This window comes from Manihot esculenta, chromosome 12, assembly GCF_001659605.2.
Source record: "Manihot esculenta cultivar AM560-2 chromosome 12, M.esculenta_v8, whole genome shotgun sequence".
NCBI lineage: Eukaryota > Viridiplantae > Streptophyta > Magnoliopsida > Malpighiales > Euphorbiaceae > Manihot > Manihot esculenta.
Genome location: NC_035172.2, coordinates 33,066,516 through 33,083,919, shown reverse-complemented (window position 1 = coordinate 33,083,919; position 17,404 = coordinate 33,066,516). Strand labels below are relative to the sequence as shown.

The window sequence follows — 17,404 nt, the reverse complement described above, 5'->3', positions numbered from 1 at the left end:
ACCAGTAAGAGCAAGAAAGCGTTGATCTGAGGCCTCCGTAATCCCACCAAACATCCGTTCTCTAAGGATTTTGGCAACTACACTGGCCGGAGATTGATGGGTGATGTCCTCTGTGTTCAGAATATCGTTGTCCGGAGCAGATAACAGAGGCACAACGGGAACATCTTTTCCTTTCCCAATAGGAGGGAGGGCTGGAGATGGTCCTTTAGAAGCCCTGTGCTTCTTCCGAGCAGGAGCTGGGGCAAATGCTTCAGGGGGGATGGACGCTTATCCCCGGCCTTTGCTATGACGCCCTCAGTCCCAGATCCAATCCCCACAGGGATAGGGGCATCTTTGGTAGGAGCCTCTGGGACACTGTCCTCAACAAGAATGACCTCCAGTCCCGTCCCAGGAGCCTCCTCTTCAATAATGGGGGACTCGAGTCTTCCCCTTGGTGTCCCCTCAAAAGGAAAAGCAGGATCCGACTTCGTCTGTTCAATGTCCCCTGCCTGCTTCACAACAACTAGAGAAGTTTCCTGCGCATCCTCCGTAGAACCCTAATCAGACTTAGACTCCTAAACAGGTTTCAGAGCAGAGGCCGACCTGCCACGGCCAGACGGCCGAGAGGACCTGGTACCACGGGAACTCGGCTTAGGAGCTCGAGAGGAAGCTCTGGCAAGAGGTCGGCTAATCTTCCTAGAAGACACAGTCTGAGCCACCTCTTCAGTGACTTCAGACACGCGACGCCCAGCCCGAAGGGCATCTAGGGTAGCGTTCATGCTTTCCCGAGACAGAACTAAGTTTTTTGGGGGCTTGACCTGGTCCATCTTAACGTCAGAAGCTACCAAAAAACACAAAACCAGAAAAAATTAGTGTACTTTCTAATATCACTTACAAGGAAAAAGCAGAATTGTTAAACAAGGCACTATACCCGTGTCTCGGATATCCCTAAGGTTAGACACGAACATACACTTCTCGACGTCATACTTCTTGTCAACAGAAGTCAGTCGAAGATACCCCACCTGCTCGGTAAGGTTTAGTTGGGGCAGGTCGTTGCAACCCAGGGGGACATCCTCCCAGCCTAGCCCCACTCCCCACGATAAATCGGTCTCTTTTCTCAGCTCTATCATAAGAAAATTCTCTACCCATCCCTTTATTGAATCCTTGTAGCCCGTGAAAAGAGACAATCCACTACGGGGAGAAAAATAGTAAAAATTCTGAACCGATCTAACGAGGCGGAAGAAAGTGGCAAATAGACACGCCGTGGGTGTAAAACCCCAACTCAAGCAGATAGATTCAAAACAACACATGAACAAAATGGAATTTAGGGACAACATCCGGGGGGTTATTCCAAAGTATCGGAAAACCTCGATGAAGAAAGGGGTAAAAGGGAAAGTCAGACCGAAGTCCCTCTGCTTAAGGAAGAAGACTATGCAACGACCCCTTTAGGGATCTATCAAACCAGGAGGGGAAGGGTTTGGAAGAACTATCCTTTCATTTCGGAGAGGAGCTCGAATAAGATAAAGTGGAGTGTCTAGATACCCCCGAGAAATATACTTAGTTATGGAAGAAGGAGTAATGTGCGACTCGAGGTTAGCAACATCGGGAAGTTTAGAACCCTCCATGGAAGAATAAGAGAGTGTACCTGAAATGCAACGAGGTTGAAAAAGCAGAAGAAATCGAAGGAAAACAGAGAGCAGAAGAGAACAAGTTTCCTCAAAAGGCAGAGAGAATTCGAAATGAAAGGCAATAATGAAACGAAGAGTTACTCTGGACAGTTTTGTCTTGGAGCGGCGCGGTCATTATTACTCTCGAAGTTTACCCTCTCATCAGTCAGGCAATAACTGCCGAGAAGGTAAAGGGGCAACAATTGAGGACCGCTAGACTCCCCCACTCCTGTTAAGGGTCAGGCCCACGGCAATAGCCCATCATCCAAAGGCCCACACGCTATCTGCATAAAACAAACCCAACTCGTCCAGACCTTAAGACCGGGCTCCACCTGGATCTCTCACCCAGGACGGCTCGACAGATAAGATCTACCTCATCACCACTCATACGATAAATACTGAGGAGGCAAAAGGGCACGTCGTCGAAAGATCCAAGGACGCAAGCAGAGGGAAGCATGATAAAGACCAGACCTGCTCATCACCTAAAAAGGTACATGATCCGACTTATCATTGTTAAGCAAAAGCTACGAGTCCGAAGTGATGAGGACGTCGTAGAATCATACAAACCTGTGGGTCAAGACCTCAGCTCACTGGTTAAAAACAGAGCTCACGGGTACGGTTAGTTCAGCTCGGAAAGAGTAAATCGAAAGCTCAGTTGGCTAAATGAACTCTAATTCCGATTGGCTAGAAGGCGAGAAGGAAAAAATGATATAGCGAATTCCTCAGGAAAAATTACGAAGCACGCAGTCTAAATACTTCACTCATGATAAGGAAAGAACAGCTTGAATATGAACGAAAAATAAAAATTTCATTAAAAAAAAATATATTACAAATACCTACATTACAAGATAAAAAACTATCCCTAAAGGATTTACATATTATAATATAATTTATTTATATTATTAAAAATAATATATTTTTATTATTATTAATTAATTTGATTTAAATTAAAATTAAATCAAATTAAATTAAAATAAATAAAAAATTAAATAAAATTTTTTAAATTAATACAATTGGATGAATTTTTTTCAATATAAATTAAATGCTGCTCACATCAGCAACCATAAAAGTCAATTTGTTATAGTAAATTTATATGAGTGCTGCAATAATTAGAATAGATAAAATAATATATATATATATATATATTATTTTATCTATAACAGCCTGTTGTTTTTAATCGGTGAAGGTTTTATTTGAGCATTACTCTAGTACTAGATATATAATAATTTATTTGATACACGAATACAATGCAATCAATAAGAGTCTCTCTAGAGTCCACGTGTCAGTTTTTATAAAGCATGTCTTTGTCTAGCATAAAGATAATTACAATCATTAAGTGCTTTGTTTGTTAGAAGCTCAACAAAGTCTTCCGCTTCCTCTTTTACCTCAACCATTTCCACGACAAGAGACAGAATAAGGGTTGTTCAATTCCAATAAATTATTAAATATAAAATTAATTAAATCTCTATATTTTTATTTAAATATTAATTTAATTTAATTTAATTTAATTTAATTTTTATATTTTATTTTAAAATGAAATAAATTTTCATATAATATAATATTTTTACAATAATTATAATTTTTTAATAATAAATTTTTTTATATAGTAAAATTTTATTTTTATAATTTTAAAATTTATTTATTATATTTTAAATTTATATGTTAATTAAAATACTGATTTTTTTATATTTTAAATTATAAAAAATAATATTTATTATTAAAAAATATTATTATATTATATTAAGACTTATTTGATTCATAAAAAAAAGGTATAAAATGTTAATTGAATTTATTTTCATAAATTATTATAAATACATGTAGTTTAATGAATTTTTCATTACAATTTTATATTTTAATTTACAATTTTATTTTCTTATTTTTATATCATTAATAAAATAAGTTTTTTTAATACTGTTAAATATTATTAATAAATTATACTTTATTCTTTAATATTTAACGAAAATCTATATTTTAATTTTTATATTTTAAATTTAATTTTTTAAATTTTATTTAATTAATAAAATTTTTTTTACTTAAACTTTGTATATTTAATTATAATTAATTCCCATATTTTTATAATTGGTCCCAAATATTGTAGTTATTGATAAATTTTTACATTTACAAATTAATTTATATATTTATTAAATTTTAATATTTTATATGTGAAAATAATAAAATAAAAATTCATCATTTATTTTTATTCTAATTAAATAAAAAATAAAAATTGAAAAGGAGAAAATTAGACAGCAAAAAATTCTTTAAATTTTAAATTAGATGTATACTGTGTTAACATTATTGATTTAATTTTAAATTTATTAATTTATTTACAAATATAAGATATTAAATTTAATAAATATAAAAAATTATTTTGTAAGCATATAGGTAACTTATTTGTATAATACAAAGATAAATTATAACTAAAAAAACTACTTTATTATAAATGAAGATTTTATAATTAAATTTAAAAATATATAAATTAAATTATATATTTTACAGAATTTTAAAAATTAAAATATAATTTATTTTAATTAAAAATTATTTTAAAAGACATCATTTATTAATAATGTTAAAAAAGAAAAGTTCTATGTTATTAATAGAGTAAAATTATTTTTTTTACTGTATTTTTTAATTATGGCAAGTGTTATATTTTTATTATTATTATCGTAACTGCTCCTTAATTATTGGTTTGCAAATGTATTATAGAACAAGCAATAAGCGCTTTGTTTGTTAGACGCTCACCAAGGTCCCAATGAATTCTTTCTATTATTTTCTTAATTAAAATAAATATTCATAAACCGTTAGATAATTTAATAATTGATATTTTAAATTACAGTAATTATTTTATTAATTAATTTTTTTTCATAATTTAATAATTATTTTTTTATTTTCTTATAATATAAATAATAAAATAAAGAAAATATATTGCTTCAAAATTAAAATTACGTCAAGTATTGTATGGTATTGAATTTAAATAAAAATTAAATTAAATTAATTTAATTAACAATGACTTCCTCCAACACAAAAAAAATGACCATGACGTTGACAACTTTCAATTCACACACAGAAAGATTTAAAATTGAAAAAATTTGTTGAACTGAATTAATTTTTTTTTTTTAAAAAAAAATTTAGCTATCCAATTAAGTCTTATTTTTTCTAATCACTTATTTTTATATAATAAAAAAAAAGCTTTTAATCTAATTAAATTAAATCTTTTGAAATTTACTTTTCAAAAAATAATCTATCTCAACCACACAAATATTCAATCTAATAAAACCTTATCACGTGCTACATAGGATCCTAGGAGGCTAGGACACAGGAAAGAGTCCACATTTCTCGGATCCACGTATTAGTTTTCCACATGGCGAGTCTTGTCTGATTGAAAAATAATTATAGAATATTATAATTATAAAATAATCAATAAATGCATTGTTTGTTTTACGCTCACCAAAGTCTTGGTCTTGGTCTTCCCACGACAAGAGACAAAATAGGTATGGTCCAATCACAAAAAATAATTACAATATATATCTGATTAACTTGTATAAATTTTTTTCAAAAGAAATAAAAAAATATTATATGAAAAAAATCATTAATTAATTTTTTAAATTTAAAAAATATATTAAAATATTTTTATTCAAATAAATTTAATTCATTTTTTTAATTAATTAAATCTTTTTATTTTAACTAAAATTAAATGAATTATAATATAATTTTATTTTTTAATAATAAAATATTATTCATTCCCAACTTAAAAAATAAAAAAAGAAAAGTCTTGTTGATATAAATCCAAAAACTTCTTTTGTGCGAGTAAATGAGTTTAATAACTCTTGCACATTTTTTTCGTGCAATTTATTTATTCATTTTTATGTCCAATGACAATGACGTCCTTGAAGTTTTTTTTGTTTATCGAAGACGTCCTTCAGTTCACACGCTGTACCAACAACCTTAAAATTAATTAATTATAGTAGGTTTATATGAGTGCTACAATATTCAGTGGTCCCAACCAATTCTTTTTATTATTTTGGATAAATTACGTTGCTTTTTTAATATAATTAATAAATATTTTTTTTATTTTTATTATTAAAAATATATAAATATTTTTATTATTTTTAAATGAATAAACTACCTATTTGTTCTTAAATTTTATCATAATTTTTTTTTATAATTAGTATATTTAAATTTTAATATTTTCATTCATTTCTTATTATTAAAAGTATAAAAATATTTTTATTATTTTTTTTAAATTAAAAATAGTAAAGTGTTAAAATTTTATTTATTTTCTATTATCTTTTTTTTTTCCATTCGAAAGAACTCTTAAATTTTTATTAATTTTTATATAAATTATCATATTTAATTAAATTTTAATACTTTTTATTTTTTAATTTTTATTTATTAAAATATATAAACACTTAAAAATTTTAAATTTTTTAAAAAATATTTATAATTTCAGCTACTTTTAAGTATTATTAAATAACTTTTCAAATAGGTTATAAATATTTATAAAAAAATACTTTAAAAAGAAATTATGCTTTTAAGAAGTTTCAACATCTACTTCCTTTAAATTAATATTTAAAATGGATGAAAACTATAATTTTAGATAAATTGAATATAAGAAATTTAAAGGTTTAATTTTAAAAATATAAAAATTAATATATTAATTACATTAAAATTTAAGTATTAAAATATAATTTAAATAACATAAAATATTTTATCTATATTAGCAAGAATTTAAGTGTTTATGATAGTATTATAGGTATTTAAAATATTTATTTTTTTATTTGATGATTAATAAAATTATAAATAAAAGAATTTTTTATTTGAATATACTGATATAAAAGTTTTAAGTGTTTGATTTAAAAAATATAGAGATTGATATATTAATAATGCTAAAAATTGAAAACTAAGTATAATTACGAAATTCTATTGGTAAGTTATAAATTAATTTATTTTCACTTTTCTTATAATATATGCAATGAAATAAAAAATATATACTGATATAAAATTACAATTACGTCAAGGGATTGTATAGTATTTGATTTAAATAAAAAAATTAAATCAAATTGAATTAATTTAATTGATGAAGCGGTAGAGAGCAGAGCACCAGTTTCATGTACCGGAAGAGTATTATATAAGCAGCATACGAGAGAGAGAGAGAGATATAGAGTTGCTATAAATAAATCTAAGCTTGAAGAGGGCGAAGAAAGAAAACGCACTGCTCAATCAGTGTCCAGTAGATTGGTGCTTAATCAGAGGTCGACGACAAAACACAGACTTCACTCCGACAGATAACCAATTATTTCAATCTTTTTCTGCCAAAAATTTGTAGGTTTTCAAGTTTTTTTTTTTAATTCATTTATAATGTGTTTCTGATTAATCCATGTAGTCTATCTGTGTATGTAGATATACATATATTTTTTAATTTTTGTTTTGAATTTGTGTTTGTTAGTCAGAAGCAGCAAGTAGAAATGCCAATGGGAGAGGACAATCAAGAGTTTGAAAATGAATTACAAGAGCTGAACATTGGCTTAATGAAAATGGAGCTTCCGACAAGAGACTGTTGCATCTACAGGGTACCCAAGACGCTGAGAGACATAAAACCAGAAGCCTATACCCCTCGATTAATTTCAATCGGCCCTCTTCACCACAGAACCACCACTAAGACACCATCTGGGGAAGAAACTGTTGCGCCACCACCGGTTCAAGTGGAGGAGGAGTCGGTTTCAGCCGGAGGACTGATGATGGAAACGGTTAAACTGGAGTATCTAAAATCATTTTATGGAAGGACTGATAGAAATTTACAAGAGTTAAGAGACGTCGTTGAACAACGAAAAGAAAGAATTCGCCGATGTTACGAAGAGACCAAACCGAAAGATGATGTTGAGTTTGTGAACATTATTTTAAAAGATTCAGTGTTCATTATTGAGCTTTTCTTGAAGACATATGAAGCACAAAATCACCAAAATGATTTTATAGTTGGTAAACCGTGGAGGAGAACAGCCGTATTGAAGGATTTAATGTTGCTTGAAAATCAGCTGCCATATTTCATCATCGACGATATCTACAGACATGCCATCGCAAATGTTCCTGGACAATGGCCTTCGTTTCTGGACCTTACACTCGCGTATTTCAAACCTTATTTTGAAGGTCCGACAAATGCAAATTACGAGACTCTCTCATGCGACTGCTGCAACTGGTTGTATTGTTTTTGTCTGAATAAAAGCTGGAGCAAGTGTCAGAATTCCGAGAATCAGCAGAATCGAGGAGAAGCCCATAAGCACACGGAGATGCCTTTCATTCCTCTGCATTTCACAGATTTGATTCGATGGCATCTGTCTCCCAAACATGATCCACATCCTCATTCCAAGAAAATTGGAGAAGAAAATCAAGAGCCCTCTCCCCAGCATTGCATACGTATAGTTTCTTGTTGTTGCAATGCAGGAGAGTCAAAGAAGGGAGCAAAATATTTGTTCTCTGCAACGAAAATGAATGCGGCCGGAGTGACATTCCAGGAATGTAAAACTGAGTGGCCGCTTGGGATAACCTTTGAAGATGGAGTGTTAAGCATGCCAGTCTTGGAAATCGACGACTGCACAGAACGCCAATTTCGTAACCTTATGGCTTTCGAGCAGTGTCACTATCCAGACAAAGCTTACATTTGTAACTACATTAAATTCATCGATCGTCTTATCGACACTGAAGGGGATGTGGAGTTGCTCATTGACAGGGGTATTATCGTTCACTGGCTAGGGGATACTAAATCGGTGGCAACGCTATTTAATAATCTGTATGAAGAAATCGTTGAAGTTGATTTTTTGTACGAAACAATCTGGAAACAGCTGAATGATCATTACGGGAATTGCTGGTACCGTACTGTGGCAATCTTGAGACGTATATACTTCAGCAATCTTTGGAAAGGCAGTGGAACAGTTGTCGCCATGATACTCCTCGTCTTTACTTTTATCCAATCCATAAATTCCCTCATGCAGATCTTCAAGCTACGTTAATTAAGCTTCTATGTTTTGAATTTATTTCCAGTGTTTTTTACTGTATTTTAATCATATATTTTCTTCCTTTGGTTTGAACTTGTCTTCTGAATTCAACTCCCTGAAAATTGTTGGACTGATCAAAATAAGTTAAGACATTTTATCAAGAGATCTTCTTTAGCAAGAACAATTGTCTCAGAAAAGAAAGGTCACCCAGATGCAGATACAGCCTTTTTTTTTTGGTCAATAAGATCATATCATTAACGAAGAGAAGGCAAATTGCCAAATACAGAGGAAATTTGCAGCCAAGGAGTACATGCAAAACTCCAATCACCGAGGAACTTGGAAGCTAAAACATGAGTTGCAGTATTTCCACTTCTCTTAACACATAATAAGAGACATTGAACAAACTGGAAGCAAGATTCTGGATATCAGCAATGAGTCCTTGGATTTGGATGTGTGCTCCTCTTAGACAGCTTGTATGGTCATCAAGGAATGACCCAGTGAAAACCTTTTTGGACAGCAAATAAAATAGCTTCACGACATACCAGGCTTTTCAAGATAAAAGGATTCAAAATAGCATCAAATCTCCTGCAAAACCAGTCAATAGGGAAATCCTGAGGATCATGGGCCAGGAGAGCAACCACCCCTCTCCTGCGTCTAGAATCGACAGCCGCATCAAAATTGACCTTGATAAAATCTCTTGGTGGAGGACTCCAAGTAGTGGCCTGATCAGCTGACTGGTTATTGGAACCTTGGTTTCACGAGGTCAAAAAGCAATGCCTCATGAATATCTTCCACGTGCTGGAAAGCCAGCTGAATAGTTGTGGTTGCAGGTTGCTGTGACTTTTGAAAGATAAGACCATTTTGTGGTTTCCAAATACGCTAAAGCAGGAAAACCACTATCTGAATGAGTTGAGGACCATCCGAATGCTTTTCAAGAGAGTTCAACAATTCAGTCCAATGATCCTTAATGTCAATTCCCCCAAGCATTGAATATCTAAGTGCACAGGGAGAATTTAACCATACGGTCCCAGCCCGAGGACAATCAAAGCAAAGATGCTTAATATATAATTGAGCAATAAGATAGCTTGGCACTCACTGTACAGACCGAAAGTTACCTGTCCTTTACACAAGAAATGAACTTGCTGATTTTTTTTTTTTTTTTTAATTTCACTCACTCCACCCCTTTTTTTAACCTCCAACAACCTGATGCTGCTTGGACAAGTTCTAAGTTACAATAGCTTACTCCCTTTTTAATAATAGTACCTTGATGATCATGGTAAAAGAATGGTAATTTTTGCAGTTGTCTCCAGCTAGTGAAGCTATTCTGCAGCACAAACAGTCACAATTGTTATGTCAAAGAAAAATCCATGCCAAACATCACAGATATTATAGTTTTATGGTTATTTTACCTTTTCTTCTTCCCGTTCAGATGTTGGACTTAAGACTTCTATCCAACTCTTGCTCCACCATTAATCCTTCTGACGGAGTTTTGCCTAACCAAGCCAAGAAAATCATTCATGCTCAAATAGAGTTGCAGTATGGTTTCCTTTTCACTAAGGTTTCTGTACCCTGTTGGCTTCCAATGTAAAGACTAAACAGAAATATACCCACATAACAAAAACGGCAAACTGTAACCCAAATTACTCACGATAGAACATTTAAAATTTTGATAATTAAACAAACAGAAGGGTTTGCAGATGGATTATATTAAAAAGTCTATGGCACAGAAATAGTAAATAGAGAGAGAAAATAGGGATATTAAGGTCAGATATTAAAGTGAACTAATGATAAGACAAAACTCTGGCATTCTAATTTCTAATACATCAATACAAAGAAATTGAGTCTGGATCTGGTAAAGAAAACAGGTGCCATCCAGCATTCCATTTAATCAGGAAGTGGCCTGTTCAAATTGATATAGTTCAGGTTATCACAAGGACTTCCCAAAAGTAGGAATTAGAAACATTACATACACAAAAGCCACCTCCATACCATAAAACATCTGTTTCTATTGACAAATGGAAGGACTGCTAAATTCTCCATATAATTCCATACGCATTTTTATTTTATTTTTAGTGCTCTGACTTCTCTCAAGCATAACTATGCACCCAAACTTCTAGACACAAGATAATCTCTTTTTTTGCCCTTTCATTTGCTGAAATTCATTAGATCGAAGTCGATGTCTAGAACTAGTTTTGAATCGATTAAAAGCTAGGAAAGGGTAATTTCCTAAGCATCTACTCAAGGTGCATGAATCCTCTCTTCTTCTTCTTTTGCAGATTTTTTATTTTTTGAGGTTGCAGAATCATGTTTGGTTTCTGCTTAAGGTAGGGGGAAAATTAGAGATTCTACTAGTCGCATCTAAATTTCCTAGGCATCATGCTCAAGGCGCATGGATTCATGATCAAACTGCATCACATAGTCCAAGAGACTAATTGCAAAAATTTTTACCGACTCAATAATAGAGCATTACCAGATGAGTGCTTGTAGGCTCAAAATGACGTAACCATTTCAAGTACTCCCAAAATGACATTATTCTAAAGCAATAAGTTTTTCAAAATAAGACTCAAAGAATACAATCTAGTCATCCCATTCCAGCAAAGACAGATCTCACAAAAGTACTCCTAAATATTGAAGTTGTGAAATACTAGAAAAGCTTAGATCTATAGAGACAATCGTATAAAATTGAAGAATTGCCCAACAGTCTCTTTTTTAAAATAAAATCGAGATTAGATAAAATTTTGGCAACAAAGAAATTTTGCACGGACCATCAAACTTTAACTTATTTTACTTATGATCTGGCTTCTAATGTAATGTGGCAGAAGTTAGCTTAGATATGAAGATCTCAACACATCAATGACTATCTTCTCAATCCATTTAGGCTTTCCGAAGGCCTCAGACTCAGAGGCATGCACCTTAACTATAGCAATGTAAACTAACAAATTACCACTAATGATGAAGGAAATTTTATCCAGTGAAGAGTGGAAAAAAAGTGAAACAAAGATAAAATAATGACTACATGTTTTTTTACAGAGTATAAGTGCATGACACAAAAGGCACATGCATTCTGAACAAAGCAACTTTACCTCAATCATTAACTTTGAGATGGTAAATATCACCGAAAGTGGGAACACTGAAGAACTCATAATTGAAGGTAGCATCAATACAATCCTGTAAAGTGGCAAATGAGAATAATCCCAAGATTAGATAAAAAAACAACCAAAACATCCTCCTATATTGATATTCCAGGAAAGAATACTTCTAAGAAATAAAATGCCCAATACTAGTATCTATCACTACAATCCCTTCCATCTTATACTCTATACATGGGATTGTAAATGAATTAAACTATTCATGAGCTATTCGAGGCTCGTTCCTTTTCTAAACAAACAGAGCATAAGCCTAAGTTTTAAGCTTGAACTTACTGATATTTGGCTACATAGTCTTCAAAACTAAATAGTTTTCAACTGCATAACCCTAAACCTAAAACCCACTTGAGCTATAAATGAGTGGAGTTGCTCAACTCGATAAAAGCTTAAATTTAGCTCCATTCGACTTAGCTTGGCTCATTTTTTAAACAAGCCAAGTTTAAACTTATTGACATTGAGCTTGTCTTCTAAATGAGAGCTTGAGCTCAAAAAAATAATTTTGACAGACCCAGCTTAAAGCTCTTCACTGCTCGTTCTTTTATATCCCCACGTATACATCAATTTTAGGTAGGAAAGAAAGTGGAAAAGTGAATAGGAGAGCATAAGAGAAAAAGAAATTGAGAATTCATAATATCACTTATTTTATTGTATGGAAAGTGAATTGGAGCACTTATGAAGGCAAGTGTTTAACTATTGATGAGAATTTAACTTCAACCACTACTTGTACCTTATTTTGCAAGCAATTTTTGGTAGGTCCAACTCAAATATCCTATGAAAAAATTTCCTATGTTTTCTCTTCATTTCCTTCCTTAATTTGAAACCAAAGTAGCCACAACAATTAATACTATTTATTTCCTTCTGTTGTATACATCCCCACCAAACGTAGCATTCTTAAAAGAAAAAGGGAGATAATAAACTTAAGAACACAGGAAGCGCACAAGAGAGAGCACATATCTTCCTTTTAGTTTTTCTATTTTGAATGCAACCTACCCTCTGCTTCCAATAGTAATCTTACTCCAATAAGTATTATAAATAATTAAGTTTTTTAACATTTTTCAATGCTAACATGATTAGGATCTTATTCCAACTAAGGGTTAATCATTTTAAATATTCATCATTCTAAAAGTGCAATGTACTTGTTATGTTCACCTGCTTAACACATCATGTCCAAGAGTATCTAGGAAACACAAGGAACATTACTATTAAATGAGGCACAAGGCAATAAATATGCGATGTAGGAACCCAATTTAGAACTAGGAGGACTACTTATTTTAGGAAAAAAATTACAGGAAATTATAGTTTATTTCATCTAGAAGTCGGTAGTTTTATTTAATTTGTGATTCCTTATTAGAGTTGGAATTAGGGTTTTTTTACTCCTATCATAATTAAGGTAAAAAGGCATAGGATCTGTAAGTATGATTATTAATTATTGATATCAAGCAAATAAATTGACAATTAATTCTAAAGGCCATTGGTTCTACGTCATTGTGTCTACCTGAAACAGGGTATAAGTCAGTCATCAAGGAATGTGGCATGTCACAGTGACATCAGTTTGGATAAAACTAACAAGAGAAGCGGTAATCTTCTAAAAATGGGGAAAAGAAAAAGAAACTTGGAAGAGGTTATTGATCACCTGTCTCCTGATATTCATCTAAGATTTCCTTTCTTCAATTGGTTCCGCTGCTACAACCAACAGTTTGGGTTGATAAAACAGGCTACCGCAGAATCTAGAGCCAATAAATCCCAGGTGAAATATTTGGAGACTCTGAGCGAAAAAGAATCTGAAATTCAAACTATATACGTTAGCCTCCATATTCAACATGGAAACTGAAAGCCTCCTTCCCTTATTCGAAACAATTTCTCTAGAACAATACCAAGAATTATGTCCCATCAAGTCCTTCAATTAACATTTTATACGTTTGTGAATGAATCTGGCAACCTCTTGCCTCCATAATGCCCAGCAATTCAGAGCATTCATCAGCAAGGCCACTCTTAAGTAAGCCATCGATGAGGATTTTCCAAGCTACTTCATCATCATTATACCCACAATGAAGCAAATTACAGAAAACTTGTTTAGCCTTCTTTTTGTTTCCTTCATCATATAGCCTGCAGATAAGTGAACCCAAAGACTCTAGAAGTGGTAAATGACCACGCTCCATTGTAGCATCTGCCAGTCTCACTGCATCATCATACATTCCAAGCTCACAGCAACTTTTGAGAAGAGAATTATAAATATCTTCACTGGGACAAATTCCTTGTTCATTCATGTGATCAAATAACCTCTGAGCCACTGCCATGCGCCCCACTTTGCAAAGTCCTATAATGAGCTTTCCGTAAGTGTTAACATTAGGTGAACAGCCATGTTCCAGCATTTTCTCAAAAAGCAGCAGAGCAGTTTCAAATTCCATTGTCTTCCACACATCAGCAACATCAATGAAGGAGATATTTGGAACCAAATCAAGAACAGCACTTTTGTTCTCCTCTATTAGCTTTTCCTTTGAAAGATGCTTGATTAGAAAAGAATATGTATGATGAGAGGGATCACAACCAGTATCAAACATGCACTTAAGAACATCAAAGGCTTGATATAATAATCCTAGACGTCCATATGCATCAACCAACAATGTGTAAGTCAGTGCATCAGGCATAACACCACTTTCAATCATCATAGAAACCATATCCTCTGCCTCTTTTAAATTCCCTGTGCCACAATATGAATGAATAAATGCAGTATAGACGTACACATCAGGCTGGTTACCTGAGGAAACCATTTGAGCAAAAAGCATATGAGCATGATCAATATTGCCCCCTTTCAACATTGCTACTATAAGAATTGTATAAGTAGAAACTGTGGCCTTCACACCCTCCTGTACCATTTTTTCCAACAATGACAATGCTTTTTCCACTTTCCTCTCTTTGCAAAAACCATCTATAAGGGCATTGTAAGTGGATGAGTTGGGCAAACAGCCCTCAATAAGCATTCTTTCCAGCAAAGAATCAGCATCATCTGTCCTCCCAGCCTTGCAGTACCCATCAATTAAAGTAGAGTAAATCACTTCATTTGCCTTTATGCCTTTGTCCTTGAGAGAATTGAACAAAACATGAGCTTCTTCTATTCTCTTATTTTTACAAAGATAGTCTATAAAAACACTGTAAGTCCACTGGTCAGGATTCAGACCATTTTCCTTCATCAATTCAAGCAACCTATAAGCAATATCTAAATGACCGACTGTACACTGCCCATGGATTAATGAATTATATGTGACCAGGTTTGGCATCAGCCTATGCTCAAGCATTTTACTAAGCAATGACATTGCCTTGTGCACATTTTTCCTTTTGCAAAAACCACATATCAGTTCATTGTATGTACGTTCATTTGGGCTACAGTTATTTGAGTGCATCAAATCCAAAATTTCCTGTGCAGACTCCATCATCCCTTCCTTGCAATACCCATCAATCAAAGCATTGTAGGTAGCCACACTTGGAACCAATCCTTTCTCCATCATCTCATTTAGCATTCTTCTACTCTCATCAAATTTTCTTTCCTTAGACATATAATCAATCATCACAGTGTAAGTATGAACATTTGGCTCACAACCATTGTTCCTCATCTCATTAAACAAATTTACAGCTTCCAATTTCCTATCATTTTCAAACAATGCATTTATAATCACTGTATATGTACGTATAGTTGGATAACAATAATCCTCCTTCATCTTCTTAAACAAACTAATAGCTTCGTCAACCCTTCTAGCCTCACCAAGCCCATGTATAAGGATTGTATATGAAACCTCATTTCTTCGACAACCCTTTTTCGGCATCATCTTAAAAACATTACATGCACTATTTACATCTTTATTCCGGCAATGCCCCAATATCAAAGAAGTATAAGTAAATGTATCAGGCCTTAAACCCGCCTGCAAAATCTTACTCACATACAAAGAAGCCTCAACTACATTACCCATCTTACAATAAGCATTAACCATGGTATTTAGCGTATATATATTTGGGGCAATCATGTCACTGAGCATCTCTGCATAAACACGCTTCATTTCATCAATCATTAGAAACCTTGATAACATCATTAGTAGCTCATTGTAGGTCCTAAGAGTGAGCTTAAACTTATGTTCATTATTATCTCTATTCATTTCCCTTAGGAAATCTAGTGTGAACCTAATATCATCAATAGAAATGCAACTCTTGATCATGGAAGTTCGGATTTTCTCAGAAACACCAAAAAACTTATTGCTAATTAAAATGTTTAAAAGCAGAGAATAAGATTGGACGCTATGTTTGAACCCAGGTTTTCGAGCTATAAATTGGAAAAACTTGAGGGCGATTTGGGGATCGAGATTTGGGTTATTGCTGAAGAGAGAGGATACATGGGATGGCGAAATGCTTGGAACCAGATTACGAAGAGAGGGGTGTTTTTGCCAACTTGGGTGGGAGAGAACAGAAAGGAGCTGGGAGGAAAGATCAGGTGGGTCAGGGTCAACCGGAAGAGGGGCGATTGAGGAGGAGGAAATGGGTCTTCTGATGAGGTGAAGGTGGAGGAGGATCGAGGACTCACCTGGGTGAATAATGACATTTGATTTTCTCATCTTGGAAGATCAGTGAGTTGGCACCGAGTTCTCAGGTTTTTGGGTGCATTTAAGTGAGCTTTCGGATCAGAGGGAGCTAAGAAAAGAGGGGAATGAGGGAGATTATGGTCTCTGCAAAGAAACCTGGAAAATAGAGTGTAAGGGGCGGAGAAGGGGGGCAGCGGCTGCAGAGAAGAAGCGTTGTGGCCAATGGGTCTCCTGATTGAAAAGGGTTTGGGGCCATGGCCATGGGCTTGCTCTGCTTTACTACTGTACATAGCCCAATTGGAATTTTTTATAGAATAATTTCCTATTTTTAATTTTTTTATTAAATTTTGCTAGGAGATTGCTAATGAGTATGCACATAATATTATGAGTTTTATCTAGATTTACAGTCATAAGTTTTTTTTTATTTGAATATGGATTATGGTGGTTGAATCATTAATATCTAACTAACAGATTTTTGACAGTCGAAAATTTTTGATTTAGTTTTTTATTTATTTTAATTCAATTTTTAATTTTAAAAATTTTAATTATTTTAAAATTTGATTTTAATTAAAATGAAATTAAAAAAATTAAACCAAATTGATTAGTGATAATAGCATATTATTTTTAATAAATAAAGAGATTAAATTATAATTAAAATTGAAATATTTTAATTAAATTTTAGAATACTAAAAACAAGGCGTAAAAAATAAAAAGTCCATTTAATCAAATCAAATTGAATCAAATCAAATCATATTGATTTAATTCAAATAAGTTTGTGTTCAGTTTGATTTTTACAAATATTAAAATTTTAAATTTTAATTTATTCAATTTGATTTAATTTTAAATTAAATCGATCAAATACTCACTTTAAATATAGTTCATACATCTATTTTTTTATATTTTTTGAAAACAAAACTACTATTTGTATTAATAAAATTTTATCAAACAAAAAGGGATATCATCCCAAACAGAGAAACGATCATACCTAATAAATTTTTTAACCAAAGTATGAGCAGTTAAGTGACATTAAAACAATAAATTTATCTAATAACAGAAAT

The 17,404-nt window shown here is 32.7% G+C and overlaps 2 protein-coding genes across 6 annotated transcripts; one reads left to right on the top strand and one right to left on the bottom strand.

Annotated features, from left to right (window-relative positions):
* The first annotated feature begins 6,792 nt into the window (after window positions 1-6,792).
* LOC110628235 (UPF0481 protein At3g47200) lies at window positions 6,793-8,795 on the top strand. 4 transcript variants are annotated; one of them, XM_043948743.1, is made up of 3 exons: window positions 6,793-6,839; window positions 6,881-6,965; window positions 7,090-8,795. In XM_043948743.1, exon 3 carries the CDS (start codon window positions 7,109-7,111, stop codon window positions 8,645-8,647), a length of 1,539 nt encoding a protein of 512 aa, XP_043804678.1. In that variant the 5' UTR covers window positions 6,793-6,839; window positions 6,881-6,965; window positions 7,090-7,108; the 3' UTR covers window positions 8,648-8,795. The 4 variants fall into 4 exon arrangements, with proteins under 4 accessions (XP_043804678.1, XP_043804680.1, XP_043804679.1 ...); XM_043948745.1 differs by having other exon boundaries at window positions 6,804-6,965; window positions 7,100-8,795; XM_043948744.1 differs by having other exon boundaries at window positions 6,804-6,965; window positions 7,097-8,795.
* A 74-nt stretch (window positions 8,796-8,869) lies between these two features.
* LOC110628233 (pentatricopeptide repeat-containing protein At5g65560) lies at window positions 8,870-16,571 on the bottom strand. 2 transcript variants are annotated; one of them, XM_021774794.2, is made up of 4 exons: window positions 13,653-16,571; window positions 13,412-13,559; window positions 10,042-11,800; window positions 8,870-9,956 (listed from the first exon to the last, which is right to left on the bottom strand). In XM_021774794.2, exon 1 carries the CDS (start codon window positions 16,377-16,379, stop codon window positions 13,659-13,661), a length of 2,721 nt encoding a protein of 906 aa, XP_021630486.1. In that variant the 5' UTR covers window positions 16,380-16,571; the 3' UTR covers window positions 8,870-9,956; window positions 10,042-11,800; window positions 13,412-13,559; window positions 13,653-13,658. The 2 variants fall into 2 exon arrangements, with proteins under 2 accessions (XP_021630486.1, XP_021630484.1); XM_021774792.2 differs by having other exon boundaries at window positions 13,412-16,570.
* Between the last annotated feature and the right edge of the window lie 833 nt (window positions 16,572-17,404).

Excerpts from the sequence above, each read along its gene's own strand:
- LOC110628235 (XM_043948743.1), top strand. The coding sequence starts at position 7,109 with ATGCCAATGGGAGAGGACAATCAAGAGTTTGAAAATGAATTACAAGAG.
- LOC110628233 (XM_021774794.2), bottom strand. The coding sequence starts at position 16,379 with ATGAGAAAATCAAATGTCATTATTCACCCAGGTGAGTCCTCGATCCTC.